At 43.1% G+C, this 19205-nt stretch overlaps 2 protein-coding genes across 2 annotated transcripts in view; one reads left to right on the plus strand and one right to left on the minus strand.

Moving 5' to 3' along the window:
- The window catches only part of SMYD2 (SET and MYND domain containing 2), an 86494-nt gene extending 85782 nt beyond the window's left edge, over positions 1–712 (plus strand). Inside the window, exon 12 of the mRNA XM_033200157.1 lies at positions 656–712. Within this exon, the coding sequence (XP_033056048.1) occupies positions 656–697 (42 nt within the window). The 3' untranslated portion in view covers positions 698–712. The remainder of the gene's footprint in view (positions 1–655) is intronic.
- Positions 1–19205, minus strand: part of PTPN14 (protein tyrosine phosphatase non-receptor type 14) — a 207578-nt gene that overhangs the window by 17671 nt on the left and 170702 nt on the right. Inside the window, exons 13-17 of the mRNA XM_033200155.1 lie at positions 16520–17997; positions 10927–11070; positions 9197–9415; positions 5676–5804; positions 2740–2974 (exon numbers count right to left, since the gene is read on the minus strand). Coding sequence (XP_033056046.1) covers positions 2740–2974; positions 5676–5804; positions 9197–9415; positions 10927–11070; positions 16520–17997 — 2205 coding nt within the window. The remainder of the gene's footprint in view (positions 1–2739; positions 2975–5675; positions 5805–9196; positions 9416–10926; positions 11071–16519; positions 17998–19205) is intronic.

Genomic DNA, 19205 nt, shown 5'->3' on the forward strand with positions numbered 1-19205 from the left:
GATGCCACTTTCAAATAGAGCTTTTCATGTAATGGAGAGGTAGAGTTAAAGGATGTTTCCTCTATCAGTCATATTAATAAAGTTCCTTACGCCGTAACTCAATAAAGACTTCTGGAGGTCAGTAAACAATTTGGCTTAGGTACTCTGCATCCAGGTAACCTAATTTAAACATGGGCAAAAAAATCTTTTAAAACCTAGGAGAAACAGATTCAACATTTCTAATGCCCTGCACAGAATACGTGTACTGAGTTTCCTAAAAGCATAATACATACATTTACATTCTTTAAAACTACTATGTATTTTTCGGTAATTTAGACAGGCTTTCCTTAATTGGTTCTGATTTAAAAGGCTATTCTTTAAAGTGCTTTATAAGCTCACTCTTTCATCAGAGCTGTTAGCCAATCAACAAACTGATCTACTTGTATTATTTCCCTTTTCTGCTTCTTGGAGAAAATTTTAATCAGTCAATTAGCACGTGATCAGCTGAAAGAAATACAATGAGCACTGTTAGGAGGAAGAGAAGTTCTGCAAAGGTCACTGCCCTTATTTCAAGATACAGATAACAAGCCATTTGACCTCAGGCAAATCACGAATCCTCTCTGGATCTTACTCTAGATCCTCTGACTCCAATCATCTTTCTACTCTCTGCTTTCAGTGCCAAACCTCTCAAGTACCATCGTCACTTTCACGGAAATGAAATGCTTGTATTGCTGGGTAAGTACACATCAGAATATTTATTGGAACTTGTAAATCAGTATTTTTAGGTCTTGAGAACCTGTTCTCTCTCTCTCATTCCCTCTTTCTCCCATTCTAAATGAATACCAAAATAAAATCAAGTTTTTGACATTATCCAACATCTGGATGATGGTCCCTCTGTGGTGGTCACAGGTCTTCCACTAGCTAGAGAGTCAACAACAGAGCAGGCACAAGGCTACAGGGAGCATATGGGGCTCCTTTCCAGTTGGGTGAGCAAGGAATGGGGTTTCCCAACAAGCACAGGACAGTTAGGCAAGCATGTGGAAAGACGGAGAGCTGCAGCCACCACTGAAAAGCAGAGGAGGGTATCAGATCTCATCTTTGGACGATGTTGACTGGCCTGTCTTTCCCATTAGGCTCTGAGTACCTTGAAAGTGAAGACTGAACTCTGTCACCTCTGCATTCTCAGAGCCCGATCCAGTGCCTGGCATGTAGTGGGTACATGGCCAATTTTGGGCCGTTCAAATAAAAATACTGCACATAATCTGGTGAATTGGTTTCTAATATAACCACATTCTAAAAATACACATACATAGAAATTAATTAGCCATTGAGCAAATTTCAGTTTCAAAAGCTACAAGAGGGTTTCAATACTTCTTAGTGTCTTCATAAAAATATGAGAAAGTACGAGAAAGTACTGAGATTTACGACTATAGGGAAATATAGGGCTTGTGAGATGCAAACCTTCATGAAAAAAAAATTTTAATGTTATTCATTTATTTATATTTTTATTTATTTATTTATGAGATGGAGTTTCGCTCTTGTTGCCCAGACTGGAGTGCAATGATGCAGTCTCGGTTCACTGCAACCTCCGCCTCCCAGGTTCAAGCAATTTTCCTGCCTCAGCCTCCCCAGTAGCTGGGATTACAGACATGCGCCACCACACCTGGTTAATTTTGTATTTTTAGTAGAGATGGGGTTTCACCCTGTTGGCCATGCTGGTCTCAAACTCCCCACCTCAGGTGATCCACCCACCTCAGCCTCCCAAAGTGCTGGGATTATAGGTGTGAGCCACCACGCCCGGCCTATTTTTAAATTTTATTTCTCCTTTTTTTTTAATGTGCCAAAGTGGACACAACAATTTACCAGTTTAACCATTTTTAAGTACACAGTTCAGTGGCATTAAGCATATTCATAGTTGTGCAACCATCACCATCATCCATGTCCAGTACTTTTTCACTGTCCCAAACAGAAATACTGCACCCATCAAATGGTAATTCCTGACTAGGCACGGTGGCTCACACCTGTAATCCCTGCGATCTGGGAGGCTGACACAGGCAGATCACTTGAGGCCAGGAGTTCAAGACTAGCCTGGCCAACATGGTGAAACCCCATCTCTACTAAAAATACAAAAATTAGCTAGACGTGGTGGCTGCACCTGTAGTCCTAGCTACATGGGAGGCTGAGGCAGGAGAACTGCTTGAAACTGAGAGGCAGAGGTTGCAGTGAGCTGAGATCGTGCCACTGCACTCTAGCCTGGATGACAGAATGAGACTCCGCCTCAAAAAAAAAAAAAAGTGTAATTCCCATATCCCCCTTCGCCGCAGCCCCGGTAACCTCTCACCTACTTTCTGTCTCTGACCTTGCCTATTCTAGGTACCTCATATAAGTGGAATCACGCAATTTTCGTCCTTTTGTGACTGGATTATTTCCACTCAGCATCATTCCTCAAGGTTCATCCTTGTTGTAGCATGTGTCAGAATAGTTACCGATTAAATGAGTAGCTAAAGGTCTGAATCAAGGTAGAGCCAATATGTCGATCACAGTCTTTTAGCTTATGCGCATGAAAGGCAAACAGAATAAGTGACATGTATTATTCTTCTCTGTTCTACATAATAAGAAAGGAACATATATTTCAATATTATAATACTTTTGCTACTTAAGAGAAAGCATCCTCTTTTTCCATTTCATCTCCAACGGCTGGATTATTGACACAGTAGGTAAAAGTCAGTCAGGTAGCAGACTGGGAATAAAAACACTTACATAAAAATCCTTGGACGTCCTCTGGACAGCCGTGATCTGGCCAGTCAGTATATTGTAAATGCCACACGGTCCTTTCTTGCCCAGACAAAAGGTGCTTGACCTTCAAGCCTGTGGTTGCATAGCAAACAGAATCCGTTCGAAACTTCGTGGTCACCTTGAACTTGCCATATGTGGCTGAGCTGTGCTTGGAACCCAGTTTGGGCCAGTATCGGTGGCTTTTGGTTCGTCCGCCCTCCTAAATCACGTATAAAGCAAAATTGGAAATAGGTCAAGGGAAGCTCTCATCGTTTTAATCCTAAGATGTGAAGACAGCATAAAATGCAAATAGCTTCTAAATCGCTAGTTCAGTAGCACTCTGCAGTGTCTACACTGTACAGGGTAAATCCTATACATGCTAGTTAAGACCAATAACACAATTTACAATGACAGTTACATCCATGGAAAATTTAAAAGATTCACAATGGAGGTGCAGTGGAATGTTAGAAGTGCAAGTGCAAAATCTAGAAGCAGGAACAAGCTTGGTGCATTCAAGAAATGAAGGTCTTCAGGGTGGCTGGAGTGTGACATGTGAGGGGGCAGGTGGTCGGACAGGAGACTGGAAAGGCCTCACAGTCCATGGTGGAAAGTTTGAATTTCACCCCGGGGCAATGGGAAGTCATTCAAAGGTTTTAGACAAGTGGGGGAGGGGTTCCAGCAATCGCTCTAGGTCATGCTACTCCTTTCGGATGTTTAGCGCAGAGCTCTTGCTGTTACAGCACACTGACTACCGACACTATCTTTATCTAGTGTTGATCTCACATTTGTTTCAGCCTGACCAATGCATTTTGGTTCAATCTACAACTAGAACTGAGAACAGTTGGTTAAATCACCATTCTTTCTCCCTTGATTTTATAATCTTTTCTGAGAATATGTACTCTCAACCATTTACACGAGGTCTACGTTTCAGTTTTGCAGTTTTAAAATCCCTGGAGAAGGGGCGGAGTGTGGGGGAGGCGGTAGCTGAGGAGATCCAGGGCAAGGAGTAGGTGGTGAGAGAGAAGGAGCACTGAATAAACAGAGCTGCAGTGGTGACAGGCTCTGGGAACCCTGACGGCTGTTTAGAGGAACATTGGAGTTCCTCTTGTAAAGCCCACTTGTAAAGCAACACATCTTTGGGGAATATATAAATTACCTTGCCTGGCTTCATTTGGTTTAATTGAGTCTCCTTAAGTTGGAAGCACACCTTCCTCTTTTATTTACCAATCCTGTGAAAGCAGATTTACCTCGAATTTACATTTCTGCTGAGTGTCTAAATCAGTTATGGATTTTAAAAGGCTGTAAGTCCCCAACTGTCCCACAGATCACTAGATGCTACTTTGTCTTGGCAAGGTTGGCCCCTTGTCACTCCGGTCTCACCTCCAATGCCACTTCCTCGGAGGGTCCTTGGCCACGCCCTGATCCCAAGTAGCCCCCAGTCACTCTCTTTCTTAACCCTTTTTCCATTTTAAAAAATTTTCTCCCTTGAATTTATGCTCCTATTAATAAGGTTTTCATTTCCAGCCTTCCAGCAAGTGTATGACATGATACAGAGTCTGGAGCTCAGGGTTGCACATTGTGAAGCTAACCCTTTAGTAGGAGTCCCCTAGTGTGAATGACAGTTTTGCGGCTGAAACCCACACAAAGACGAGGAGGGATGAGGCAGGAAGACCTGTACTCACCCAGACCCGCTCAGGACTGTAGTTTTCCATTTTTGCCACGGCACTTACTGCTAACTGCACTTATTTTATTTGTTCACTTTTGAATGTCCCTCCCACTAGGACATAAGCTCTATGGGGACAGGGATGGTGCCTGTCTTGTTTATTACCATGTACTCCTGAAGTTAGCACAGATGGTATGCTGTATTTGGGTGAATGAATGCCTTGCAATGGTGTGATCTGATAAGGTGATAAATCTATTCTAGAAGCTTTGAGAAGGATTCATTCTCTTTATGGGAAGATCAAACAGGTCAGCCCAGGGAAGTACAACTGGCTTTAAAGAGCCTGATGTCCCTTTCATTATTTTCTTCTAATGGACTGTGCTGAAAAGCCAATGCTCAAAACAGTCAATGAAGAAAAATATGACTTTTTCCTCCTCAGTTTTCTTTGTTCCTGACCCCTTTAACGTAGCTAGGAAAGGCCATTGCAATACCACGGATATTGGTAAACACAGATGAAACTAGTCCCTTGAATGATTTCAAAACATAAACTGGAATTTAATGAAAGAAATAAAAGAAGGTGGTTAAAGAAATTTTGAGAATGTGACAAGAGAGGAAACACAACACTTCTCCCTGCAAAGACAGCAAGCTGAACACTGAGACTGGATTGACTGGCAGTGTAGGCTGGCTTTTTATAACATCACATAGAGTTCTCTAGTTACAGCAAGAAAAACTATGTTTGGCTTGGCAAAAGAAGAAAAAGATATTTTTTCTTCCACCAAAGAACAGAGGCCTCTCCAGGAACAACAGCTTCTGGTCTCTTTTCAGCTGATAAGCATGGTGGCATGCGGAGCTGGGGGGTGCCTGGAGTTGGGCATCTATGTCGATTTGCCCAGAGCAGCCTGAGACTCCCAAATTCCAGTGGAAAGATCACTGTTTTCATTTGGTACACAAGGTCAGCGGGTTGAACTTAAGTCTGGTCATTTTTGGTTTTCTGTTGTTTTATTTTCAGTTTAGTGCATTACAATCCAAGGAAAAGAGTTAAAAGCAAGAAGAAAATGGGAGGAGGAAAAGCTACAACAATCAATTATCTCCAGGGGGAAAATATCTATCTGAAAGTAAGAAAACAGATGTATAGCAAAGAGAAAAGCATTTGCAGAGAATGCAGGAAGAAGGATAGTGTAGCAAAGTTGCCAGCACAAAGCCCATCTTCTGGCCACCCTTTCCCTGGGGAAAAGGACGTGGAGTAGGCCATTCTCCTTACCTCCTCTGCTGTGACCATGGCAATGACATTCACTCCTTGCTCCCACACCATCTGCCAGAAGTCGTGGCACGTGTGTGGCAGGGGCCCCTGGGTGGCTATGTAGTGCCATTCTGCCCCGCCAACCACCACCTAAAAACCAAGAAAAGTATCGGTAAATAAACCCCAAGTCAAGGACAACATTACCTGCTCATCACCTGTCCATCTGTATCCACCTTAAAACCTTGGATCTATTTTTGGGGCCAAATGAATTAGTTCAATTAGCAAAATCCCTGAGACTACAGAGGCTAGTGTAGTAACACATTCTCACATGAAAATACTTTCTGCCACTCAAGCCTATTAAAACATTTACCTAATCCTGGTTTTTGAGACTGAGTCTTGCTCTGTTGCCCAGGCAGGAGTGCAGTGGCACGAACTTGGCTCACTGAATCCTGTGCCTCCCGGGTTCAAGCAATTCTCCTGTCTCAGACTCCCAAGGAGCTGGGGCTACAGGCACCCACCATCATGCCCAGCTAATTTTTATATTTTTCTAGAGATGGGGTTTCACCATGTTGGCCAGGCTGGTCTTGAACTCCTGACTTCAGGTGATCTGCCCATCTCAGCCTCCCAAAGTGCTGGGATTACAGGTCTGAGCCACTGCGCCTGGCCTTTACCTGATCTTTGTTTGTAACTCACAGTATATGCAAACTAGTGCCTATTAAAAACCATACACATACACATACGTATATATGCATACATATGAACATGTATAACTTAGGATTTGTTACAGAAATAATAGTTACGCTTACTATGTGCAATGTACTCTTGACACTTTCCATTCTTTTCTCTTGTCTATTTCATTAAAACACACACACAGACACACACAGACACACACACAGACACACACACACACACACACACCCCTGGTCATGACCACTAAACTGATTTCACATTCTACCACTGTGTTGTAATCCAGTTTGAAAAACAGTGCTTCATGGTATCCAATTAAACAATAAAAAAAATAAAAAAATTTAAAAAAGGCCATGGAACAACATCCCTTTTGGAGCACTATCTTTCTCCTGTGGATCTGAGATGAAGTGTATCATAAACCTCTGCTGTTACTGCTGCTCTGTGGTGCCATGTACGGCAGAGATGCTACGAATGCTCTTGTCAACAGCATGTAATATTTTATCAATAACTTCACCTTGGTAGTACCATGGCATCCAACTGAACTACAGTCATGACATTACTTTGGATAATAAAATTATTACCCCTGCGGCTCAGGGTGATCAGGGGAAGATAATTCTACAGCTATAAATACTAGCTGCAGAGAACCATAAATAAGAAGTTGTATCCAAAGTGTTAAAGGTCATGCTGTCAAGGTGAAATGGTGGCCTTTGGAGGAATTCTTTCTATTCTCCCTTCCAGCTCTGTGCCTTGATATTGCAAAGGCAGGCCCCTTCTACATCTATGCAATGCAGATCTCTGGAGAGTTCAAAAAGCAATGAAGTCATCATTGTTTGAAACTTCTTTCCCTCATTTATTTGATAAAACTGTATGCTAACTTGATTCAAACAAAAACAATGTAAGTTATTGTCTCATTACACAAGACATGTTTAGGTCAAAGCTGGCAAGAAAAATCCGTTTTCCAAATACTAGTGGGAGATAACATTCATATATTTGCTGGCTAGGAGTTTGGTTTATCCGTGGAATTGTGATTTTAAACATTAGCCTCTCTGGCACCCAACGTATAGGAAACATAAATACTTCCAGAGAATGCTGCTGCTGCCTGGGGCCTTTCAGCATATTCCAAGTATTGACAGGAGGGTATTAAAAACTGCATTAAAAACACAACAAGCAGTGCTACTGAGGTAGATTTCATAGATGTGATTCCACTTCTGGAGCAAATAAATCTCTGTTCTGTGTTAACGGCTGCTTGGAACCCAGGGGGGAAAACATTGGCAAAATATACACCTCTATTCCAAAACACAGGGACAAGTTCTTGCAAGCTCCATGGGTCTATTAAATGCACCCATGTCTAACCCAGATCCACAGGATGAAATGTGGGCCACAGAGAATACCAAGGAAGGGAATGCTTCTCAGTTAACAATGCCCGATGGGCACAGTTTATACAAAGTGACAGCTTTTTTCAGAGAGCAGATGGAAAATAGTGGAAGAGATCTGGCCAAAAGAAGAAGATAATATAATATTGCTATGTAAGATCTTCATAGACACTCTATCAAGAAGCAGCTGTGTGAACTGCATCCTTGTTTGAATACATTACGTTGGTCATTGTTTCATAATCTAAACTAAGCCCATGAAACCCACCACTGACAGTTTATTTAAGAGTTTCCTAGAGTTCATTTTTTACTTCTCACTCTCAAAAATCCAAGTAAAAATTAGTAATATGATCTATGATAGTTACTCTTTTATATTTCTTTTGACAGTTTCTAATTATTAAAAACTATGGTTATCTGTGTATATTAATAAAAATACTATATACCCAACCATGCTATACTTTTCACATTCTGTATCAAAACTAGTTATAATTGACACACAAACTAGATACCTAACTAGCCTTTAGAGGCTCAATAAAACTTGTTAATAATTCTGCTACAGTTGAAAAGTCCAATGAGGAAAGCAAATAATTCTAGACGAGGCCAAAAATAGGTTTCTAAGGCTATTGATCACAGTAGACTATTAATTGAACCTTGTATTATTTAAACATCCTATAACAATGGCTTTAACATTAATAGATGAACAAATCTCCCACTTCAGAGTTCAGAGCAAATGGTGACATTCTAAATAAGTATCCTCTGTTAACAGGGACTCTGAGGAAGGTAAGCTATTTAAGAAACATTTAACTATATGTACACATGTATCCATAACTCAACTGCAGAAGTGCTAAACTATGTAATACTGACATACAAAGGTTTAAAGTATTTGAAATAATAACAAAAACTTACTAACACAAATTCATTGACTAATGTGGCACATCTTTCAAGATTCAATATTAACCACACTTTTAGAGTGCAGGTGAAAATTACTCCACTCTTCTAAATACCATGCAATAATAGGACTTGTGCTTTTATAAAACACATAACCTGCAGTATTGTAAGGGAGAAACAATAGTTTCTGTTGTTATTGAACATAACACCTGAATGTCAGTAACGCAATACCTGTAACTTCCAAAGTCTCCATCTCTGCTAATTACAAACCAAAAAGGATAATCTTCAGTTTTTCCTGTGAGTATAGACAGAGTTACAGCCCACAGAGAGAAGAAAAAGTTAAGGCCTCTGTCATGAGTGAGCTTCAGAAATCCCTGACCGGAGGGTCTTCCTGAGGCTGCTAGACTTCCTTCTCTCTGCAGTGATAGACATGCCCTTCCACCTGACTAAGAAAAGCACAGGAGTTCAAAAACCATCCCTGAGGGTCTGGGGACAAGCCAAAAGGTACAGCTGCAGCCCACACATTTTCTTCTCCCCGCATTTTTACCTTTAACCCAGCCATCTTTAACAAACCTTTTAACAGGCTTGCCTTCCTACCTTGATGTGGGAGGCGTTAATATATCCCGTGTTATTTTCTTTGGTTGGTATCAGCTCTACTCGATTCTCCTCATAGGGGACAACTTCACGGATTCGGCTGCGCTCGGCATTTTCTGGCAGAGCTGCCGTGCTGAAAATGCCATTCGCCTTTTTCTTTGGAATTTGCTCATATTCTGTGAACACCATTCCCTCTTCTAGTTTCTTCTTCAGGGTTCTGAACTGCAACAGAAATTGATCTTCAGCTCTCTAAATTATTGGATCCAAAAACTCAATGAAACAACCAAATTTCTTTAAATATTTAGCGATTGTTTTAATAAGAGATTTCAAGTTGTACAATCAATACTCGGTTTGTCTCCTTATCAACCATATTGATTGTTTCCCTTGTCTAATAACCATTTTCCTTCTTACTCATAAGTAGAACAAATCTGCAAGAACTAGCAAGAGTTAAAATTCAAAAATCAATTTTTTGCTATTAACAACAGTTTAAAGTCCTAATGATAAAGAGACTGTTAATTTTAATTATCCAAACATCCTTTTCTCCACCTATGTAGCTGTTTTTAAGATGACACTGGGTCCACAGTTCTATAGCTCTGAGGATTAAATCTCTCTCTTTTTACCTCTTCCCTGGCCAAACTAATAATTACAATAACATGGTATTAATTGGGTTAAATGATTCCTCTGAAGTCCCTTCTGGCTTTAAAAACATTCTAATTCTGGATACATACTGGAAGAAATCGAACACCCTAATGTTATTAGTACTCTATTACATTTATACAACCTGTTTATTAACCTTCTGACAGCAATTTCAGGAACTAAGGATACACCTTTCTTCACCTCTAAAACACTACCATGCAGCTGCTTTCTGCTTTTCAAAACCCATGTTTTCACAATGCATTATCCAGACAATTATAAATCAGCCTCATTTTATGGCCATATGAGGGGACAGCATTTTTAAAGAACTCTATAAATGCTTGGATACAAGGTCATGTCTTTTGCGGGAAACATGGATGGAACTGAAGGCTATTTTCCTTAGCAAACTAACGCAGAAACAGAAAACCAAATACTGCATGTTCTCACTTATAAGTGGGAGCTAAATGATAAGAATTTATGAACACAAAGAAGGAAACAACAGACACTGGGGCCTACTTGAGGGTGGAGGGTGGAAGGGGGAGAGGAACAGAAAAGGTAACCATGGGGTACTGAGCTTAATACCTGGGTGATGAAATAATACGTATAACAAACCCCTGTGACACGTGTTTACCTATGTAATAAACTTTCACATGTGCCCCCAAAACTAAAAGTTTTTAAAAAATTAAAAATAAAAATAAATGATTGGATAAAATAATCACTTCCTAAGAAATGGCAATTGCTCACAAAAATCATAGAAATTGAGAGCTACCGCAAGTGTTTAACTTGTGCATTTTACAAAAAGGGAAGCAGGCACAAAGAAATTGAGTGACTTGACCAAGTCATACAGCGTGTTAGGGGCTGCTGGTTTTAGGCAACCAATGATCCGCCAACCGGACAAAGCAGGAAGACCAGAATGAAGAAACAGGAGATGCTGGAAGGGACTGATTTAATGCAACACAGTTATGCCTGATCTTCCTAATCTCAGACTGAAGAAATAATGCATCACACAAATCTCAGTGCTGGCATATTCGAGGAAGGAGGGTGTTTTGGGATCCTCAGACGACAGAGAATGAATCACATTTGACAAGCCTGCCACTTACCCTCTCGTCCATGGGAACCCGGGTGGCATCAACTCGATTCTCTTCCCGCCCTGAGACTCGAGCCACCGAGAGCCCGTTCAACGCTGCCAACATCAGCGGCCTCTTCTGTGCCTCCAGGCCTGCCATCTTCTGCTTCTCTAGATTCTTGTGGCAAGAAAAGACATGTTCTCATTGTTTATAATACTAGTAGAATGTTGGAATGTGTTTTAATCTCCTCAAATCTGTAACTCCCCAGCCAAGGAATGCAGACAATCACCATCAGTAGGGCAAATTCAAACACAGCCTTCCCACTATTCCCACTGGGCCCCCGGAAGCCAGTTCCTACAGGACTCCTGAGCTTTTATTCTTAATTAACTCCTTAGCTAGATACACCAATAAATAAGAAAAAAGAATCCCTAAAAATACGCCCTGCCATAGGGCAAAACAAAACAAAAACAAAATAGGGTACGTGAGATACACTTTAGAAAGATAAGGATGACAAGACAAGGAAAAGAGAAACAGGGTTATATGAATCATCTAATCCAATCACAGTGATGGACCTTTTGCACAGATGGAATGGAGCAAAACTTGTAAAACAGTTTGTTGTTGATTGAGAGATCCACACACATAAACTGTAGAGACAAATCTTCCTAAGTTTCCGTCCTGAGGATGTCCTTGGAGTACCTAAGGGTGGTATCATGCCCAGAATTGAAAACTGATGTGGTTTAGCAAACTCACTAACACCGAAGCCTGGCTGGGGTCATCTAAGATGATCCACAGGCCTTACCCTTCAGGCTTCACCCAGGAGGGCCCACAATAACAGAGACTGTGCCTGCCAACACAGATGGTGGGACATCACTGCATGCCACTGAGCTATGGGGGAACATGGACTCCAGAACTGAGCAGACCACTTAGGGAAAGGTTTCGATGTTCACACCTGGCCCTGGTTTGTGGCTTTTTGATTTCCATCCTCTCCACTCTCAACTCTAAATTGAAATTGGATTGGGCAGGGCTGGTTTTTAGCCTCCTGCTGTGCTTCCTCAGGTCCTTGAAACTGACCGAGTGTGAAAAAGCTCTTTATGCTCACTTCAAGCAAGCCACAAAGGCCTTTCCTAAAATTAAGTGTGTCCTGGAAGTTAAGGGAAGAACACAGGCACTCCTCACAGAAGCAGATGAGTTTTGCAAGGTTTAGGATTTTGATTCACACTGAAGGGCAACCCATTTGCAGATTCATTTGACTGCCACAGATGAAGAGCCATTGAATCCCCGGTTTCTTTTCAAGCCTTGAGACACTTTTTTCCTTATTCTATGATGTATAAATTCACTCCCCAGGAAGAGGTCTTGATGGAGCCATCCCACAGAGTTATGAATTATTCTAATTGCGGGTGGGGGGACTGTATTCCGCCCTTCCATGTGTTTCCATAATGTCACCTACAATCAGAATGAAGCCTGTGTGAGTGACACTGACAATAGGATGCCTGTCCTGGTGACCGCGGACTCATCAGACAAACCAAAGGAGTGTCTCAGAGGAGGTTACTGGGAGAAAGTGAGAAAAGTACTGTGAAAGGAAAATATCTTGGACCCCAAATCACTAAGCTAAAAGGAAAAGTCAAGCTGGGAACTGCTTGGGCGAACCTGCCTCCCATTCTATTCAAAGTCTCCCCTCTGCTCACTGAGATAAATGCATATCTGATTGACTCCTTTGGAGAGGCTAATCAGAAACAAAAGAATGCAACTATTTGCCTCTCACCTACCTGTGACGTGGAAGCCCCCTCCCTACTTCAAGTCTTCCTGCCTTTGCTTCAAGTTGTCCCGCCTTTCCAGAGAGAACCAATACTGACTGATGTCTCATGTCTCCCTAAAACGTATAAAACTAAGCCATGCCCCGACCACCTTGGGCACATGTCATCAGGACCTCCTGAGGCTGTGTCACAGGTGTGTACCCTCAACCTTGGCAGAATAAACTTTCTACATTAATTGAGACCTGTCTCAGATTTTCTGGGTTTACAGTACCCAAAGACTTACCGCCAAAAGATACAATATTCTTACAAATGGCCCTGGTCTGTCAATTCTTGGGAACTCCCTGGGGGAAGATTCTGGATTAAAATGTTTTAGGTCTTTGTTTGCTTGCTGCTAGTTTTGGCGAGAAAGAGTTTTTCTTTTTTTTTTTTTTTTTTTTTTTTAAATTTCTGTCACCTCTTTCACTTGGGAATCTATTTTCACTGCTCTCCAAAGTTTTGAGAAGGTAATAGTTCTGGAAAATGGGTCCTGAGCTCCTCTCAGCAGTCCCGCTTCCTTTCCACCTGCCCTACAAGGCGACCCTAACTGGGTCTAAGACAGAAAGTAATTAACTTGTCTTTATTGAGAAAGGATTATTACTCAGTGATAAATCAAAGTATGTCTCTTTGATCCTTCTCACCCTATCAGCTTGCTACCAGAGATAAAAATAATAATGATAATAATAATTCACAAGCTCTGATCTGGCCTTTTCTTCTCAGTGCATCAACTTCTGGCTAGGGGACTACAAGCAGGGAAGTATCTTCAAGGAAGCGGTAGGAGCCAGAATGAGGAGCTACAAAAGCAGCTGAACCATCCATCAAATAGACAAGCAGGTCCAGGAGAGCTGCCCAGAGGGCAAATTCTCACCATACCTGCACACTCCGCCCCGCTCCTGAGTTTTCTTTTGCTAAAAGTTTCTCATTCTGTTCTGATCAAGAGGGCCCTTAGAATGGCCATCACCTCTCATGAATTCCCATCAAGCTGGCAAAAGTTGCCCATAGTGAGGAGAGCAGAGAAGTATCTGACCTGTGGGGATGCTGCTTAGGCTAAGGGGTGAGTTTCTGCATTAAAAACAAAACAGGTGGAGACTCCTCTTGGGCTCAGAGCCACTGGCATTGTCACCACCTTGCCTGGCCTCCTGGCTCACTGAAGAAGCTCCTAATCCACCTCTAAGGTCTGCTGGTGTCCTTGAGCTCCTGAGTGTAGCAGATTTGGGAAAAAAAAAATCAACAGGGAAAATGAAGTAGAAATGGGATAATTATTTTCTTGAACTAAAGGTTAATGGCTAAAATTTGCTAGTCATTATTACCTACATGAATGGAATGGAAAAGCATCTGGAGAAAAAACAATAGTGAAAATCCCCTTGTTCCTTTGTGATAATGCAAGGAGCTATAAGGAAGATACCCTGCCAAGATTTTGGCTACAGGCTATTTGTTTAATATGAGTAAGCCCTTGAATCCCAGCACTTTGGGAGGCCGAGACGGGTGGATCACGAGGTCAGGAGATCGAGACCATCCTGGCCTACACGGTGAACCCCGTCTCTACTAAAAAATACAAAAAAAAAAAAAAAAAAAACTAGCCGGGCGAGATGGCGGGCGCCTGTAGTCCCAGCTACTCGGGAGGCTGAGGCAGGAGAATGGCGTAAACCCGGGAGGCGGAGCTTGCAGTGAGCCGAGATCGCGCCACTGCACTCCAGCCTGGGCGACAGAGCGAGACTCCGTCTCAAAAAAAAAAAAAAAAAAAGAGGATGAATACAACCAAAATGAGGTTAAGGGACCATGTGGACATCATTAAGTATCGAGCTGGCAGGGGAAATAGCTAAATTAAATGCTTAGACTGACAGGTTCTTGATGTTAATGTTGCTTTTAAGTGGCGTGGAAGAAGTATTGAAAAATTATTTTCTACCAATAAATTGCTTTCTTCCATGCTGGGAAAGCTCTCTCCCAGTGGCACCCACCCACACATTTCTTCCATTCCAAGCCAAAGGTTTTCTTTGCTAGAGGCAAAGGTACACCTTGCACAATTTCCTTCCAGGTTTGCAAACAGTCATGTCTGTATAAAAATCTCTTAGCACTACTCTAGTGGGGCTGGCCAAAACTGTGAGGTTGAGAATGTTCTTAAGGTTTTCCAAAAGTAACAAGGTTGCTATAGATTCAATTTCTGACCCCAGGAACTTGGCTTCCTTAAATCATTGGGCCTTGATTGTTCTTTTCAGGTTGAATCCCAATGATGGGTTAGGAAGACCTGGAAATGACGATGGCCAAATGGATTCCATCAAGGCAAATTTTAAGTTACAACTCTTTCAGAGTTCCTAAAATTAGGCTTGGCTACCGTATGGTACAACCGTGGTGAATGACGAGAAATCAATCTGGCTTTGATTAGTTCTAATTGGTTTTTTTAAGGGAGTGAAAATGTTCATGGCAAGCAGCAATGGAGATTTTTTTTTTTTTTTTTTCTGAGACGGGGTCTTGCTCTGTCATCCAGGCTGGAGTGCAATGGCGCCATCTCGGCTCACTGCAACCTCCGCTTTGCGGGTTCAAGTGATTCTCCTGCCTCAGCCTCGTGAGTAACTGGGATTACAGGTGCGCGCCACCATGCCCAGCTAATTTTTATATTTTTAGTAGAGATGGAGTTTCACCATGTTGGTCAGGCTGGTCTAGAACTCCTGACCTCATGATCTGCCTGCCTCAGCCTCCTAAAGTGCTGGGATTACAGGCGTGAGCCACGGCGCCCAGCCGAGATTTTTTTAAGTAGCAATAATCCAAACATTTTCTCACTAGTAAGAACAGATTCACTTCATTGTTCTACATGTACCTGCATAGTCCTGTTCTGACAACATAACTGTCTCCCCAGGTTGTACAATTTTTTTTTTTTAAGCGATGAGGTCTAGTCCTGTCATCCAGGCTGGAATGCAGTGGCACAATCATAGGTCCCTGAAGCCTTGAACTCCTGGGCTCAAGCAATCCTCCCACCTCAGCCTCCTGATTAGCTAGGACTACAGGCTCCTGCCATGATACCTGTGGTTTCTTTTTTTTTCTGTAGAGATGAGATCTCATTATATTGTCCAGGCTGGCTTCATACTCCCGGCTTCAAGTGATCTTCCTACCTCTTCCTCCCAAGTAGCTGGGACTACAGGTAGCCCCCACCATACATGGCTCTGTACATATTATGAAGAAGAGCTATTCATGTCTAATCCTAGGATGGATCTTCAAGTGGTAATACGTATGTATATATATGTATGTGTGTATTCACATACATGTGGGTGAATTTTTGATAGAATAAGTTCAATGGATAATTATCCAATTACTGAGTTATATATCTAATTGCTATAATTTTCTTGAATCTGTGTGAAACATTTATTGAAAGAAAATCTGAATATAAAGCTAACATATCACAACCAAGACAATATTGGCGAGTCTGGACTTATGGATCTATACAGAAGGCGGTATAGGGATGTTGCTTTTAATATCTAAATGAAGGTGGGGGACAGCTTTCCTTCAAGAAAATAAAACACTGAAAGACACAGAAAGGTGAGCTTCCATAATAGCAGCTCACACAATTGGAAATTTGAGCCTTGAATAAACAGCAAAATACTAGCTGAGGCCATTGGCCTCAACAACCTACCAAGTACACCTGTTAGAAGTCACAAAAGAGAATGGAAGATTTATTTGAAAGGGCAAAACCCAACATTTTGTGTAATAAAACACTACCTGTTTAAATGCTCAGTGATTGCTTAAAAACCTACCACATTCCCTGCATAAGGCTTGCCCCTTGCTCAGTGCCTGAAGCATGTGCTTTCACACTGGGAAATGCCCCCGGAGAGGAGGACACTCACCCTGATCATCATCTCTCTCTCTATAATGCTGTCCTCCAGGGAAAACATTTCAGACACAGGTCTCTCCTTCACGGGCTCTTTTTTGACCCGCTCCTTCACGCTTGTCAGGTCGGGTTCCGAGATGGATGGGCCGAGAGAGGCCCCGTTGACAGCTGGCGGGTCGGTCCGGGACATGCTGATGGCCTTGGCCGGCCCGTGCCTCAGCACCCTGGCTCTAGCCATGCCGGGAGGAAGGCCGGGTTGGTCCTGCCTCAGAGCCCCATTGCTCACACTCTTCCTTGGGCCGGGGTACTCAGGCGGGGGCTTGTTGGGGATGCGGGCCAGGGCCGCCTGCAGCTGGGCGCTGTACTCCATCTTCTCCCGGAGCACGGGGATCTGGGGCACCGATTCTGGAGCCTCCTCCTCCTCCTCCTCGCTCTCGCTGCTGTGGATCAGCATGGTGGCATCAGAGAAGGTCTTCTTGTGGTGATACTGAGGGAGCTGGGGGACCTCGTGGCTGCCTGGCCCCTCCTCGGGCGGTCCCTGCTCCCGGAGTGTGTTGCGGCGAACCATGGGGAGGTGGAGTGACTTGAGCGTCATGGCCTCCATGCCCCGCACCATACTGTTCATCACCTCCAGGCTGTGGCGCTTGTTCACCGTGCCGTGGTGCTTGGTGGCCGTAAGAGGCTCACTCACCTCCTGGAGAGACTGATGCACCACCGGAGAGCTGTCCTCTTGGAAGGTCTTTACTGAGAGCTGCACCTTCCGGGTCACCAGGTCTGGGCTGCTGCCACTGACGTACTTGTGGCGGTGGCTGGCCAGGTCTGGGGTGCTGGTGGCAGGTCGTGGCCGTGGGTAGGGGGGTGGTGGCCTGAAGAGATAGTTCTTGAGCATGTGGGCCGTGCTGTAGTTATGGTTGCCCTGCAGCTGCATGTTGGCCAGCTCTGGGGTGCTCACCGTGTGCGAGATGGCGCTTGCCCCTGGCTTGCTTGGTACCACATTATTCTTTGGGTTCCTCTGGTCAGATGGACTGACAAGTTTGTTGCTGTAGACACCCTGTGGCCCATAAGGGACAGTGTAGGGGTGCCTCTCCCGCATCTCTGGTTGGCTGTACACCAGATCCTCTGGCTGGTTATAGGCATGGGTGTTGATGATGTTGAGGTTTCTCAGAGACTGGCTCTGGCTGTCTGTATGCAGTATCCCCCTCTTCATCTGGCGCATGACTGTCTCATAATCGGGGGTTGGCCTGTACGAGGGCACGATGATCGCGCTGTGCCGGTGGCTCGGGATGTAGTCGGCCCGCATGATGTCACTCCCAGGGATACTGAGGTTGGAAGATACAGGGGAGGCCTGGATGAAACTTTGCGAGCAGTTGAGGGAGTTGACGCTATGAACGCTACACACGCTGCCATTGGTGACGGTGCCATTTAAATAATTTAAGTCCAGGCTGTTGTGAGAGTTGCAATACAAGGCTTCTTCATTCCCATGAAAAATGCTGTCTACGAGAAGTCAAACAAAGGCACGTGAACCTCCAAGCCATCCTGCCACAACAAAGTACATCCTCATACTCATGAGCTGACTTTTAATTTAAGTAAGTCATAAAAAGTGAAATCCCATGGTCTCTACCCACATGTTCTACAGAATAACGGATACCATCTTGGATGAAATGCCAACATACAGAAAGAACACCTTAAGACATACTGAAAAGAAAATGGGAACCTAATGGAAGAAGGCATGCACACATTTGGAGTAAGTGTCGCTTGGGGAAGTTCTCAATTTTGCCATAAGCTTTAAAATCAGGCACCAACAACTGCCCTCCAGTTGGGGAGACCTGTCCTCTTGTGCAGGGCTCAGCAATAGGACTGAACATTTAGACCAGACAGTCAAGAACTTTAATAGGGCAATAGATTTCAATTACTAAGTACTTAGAGCTGCTCTTCCTGACGGCAGTGGGAAAAGCCCCTTCACCCAGGGGACTGCTGGGCATTCTAAAGACACAAAACAAATGATGTAGCCAGGATGTCAGCACAGCTAGTTCGTCCTGAGCAGCAATGAAGGCCAAAATTAGAATCAAGAGTTCTTTTCGGTAATTTCCCAAATCCCCTCTAGATCTGGTTTCATCACTTAGGTCAATTCAAGTAAAAATTAATTATAGTTTAAAGAGGTCCCTAAAGAGAGAAAAAGCAGATTTTTAAAATCAGGCCCATTCTAGGTGTCCGGTGTTCTCTTACACACACACACCCCTCCAAGGAAGGCAACCTCTTGCCTTTCTGTGGCCAAGATATATTCATTTTTTCACACTACAGATTTAAACATGAGCAAAACAGATAAGCATAAAATCAGAGAAGGTGAAAAACAGAAAAGGTGACTGAAGACATTCAATCATCTGAAGAGGAGGAGTGTGTAAAGAGATCTGATCAGATGAGATGGGCAGAAAAAACAGGGGGACACAGAGACAAATGTGCTGCAATTTATCCGCCTCCCATGGGGTTTGGTGCCTTCCCATAGAAATGTGGTAACTTTACTAGTCTCCTTATAAAAAGTACTATTTTTATTAAATTAAATAGTCTTGACTGTCTTGGTTTTCATGCTCACACTTTCAGACAGCAGAGGATTCAAAATGGCCAGGAGCTGATAATATAGAAACTAATTATTCATTTACTGCATTTCCAACATCCAAGGTTTTCTACCATCTCTCTTTTTGAAA

This window comes from Trachypithecus francoisi, unplaced genomic scaffold (assembly GCF_009764315.1).
Source record: "Trachypithecus francoisi isolate TF-2019V2 unplaced genomic scaffold, Tfra_2.0 Lachesis_group5, whole genome shotgun sequence".
Taxonomy (NCBI): domain Eukaryota; kingdom Metazoa; phylum Chordata; class Mammalia; order Primates; family Cercopithecidae; genus Trachypithecus; species Trachypithecus francoisi.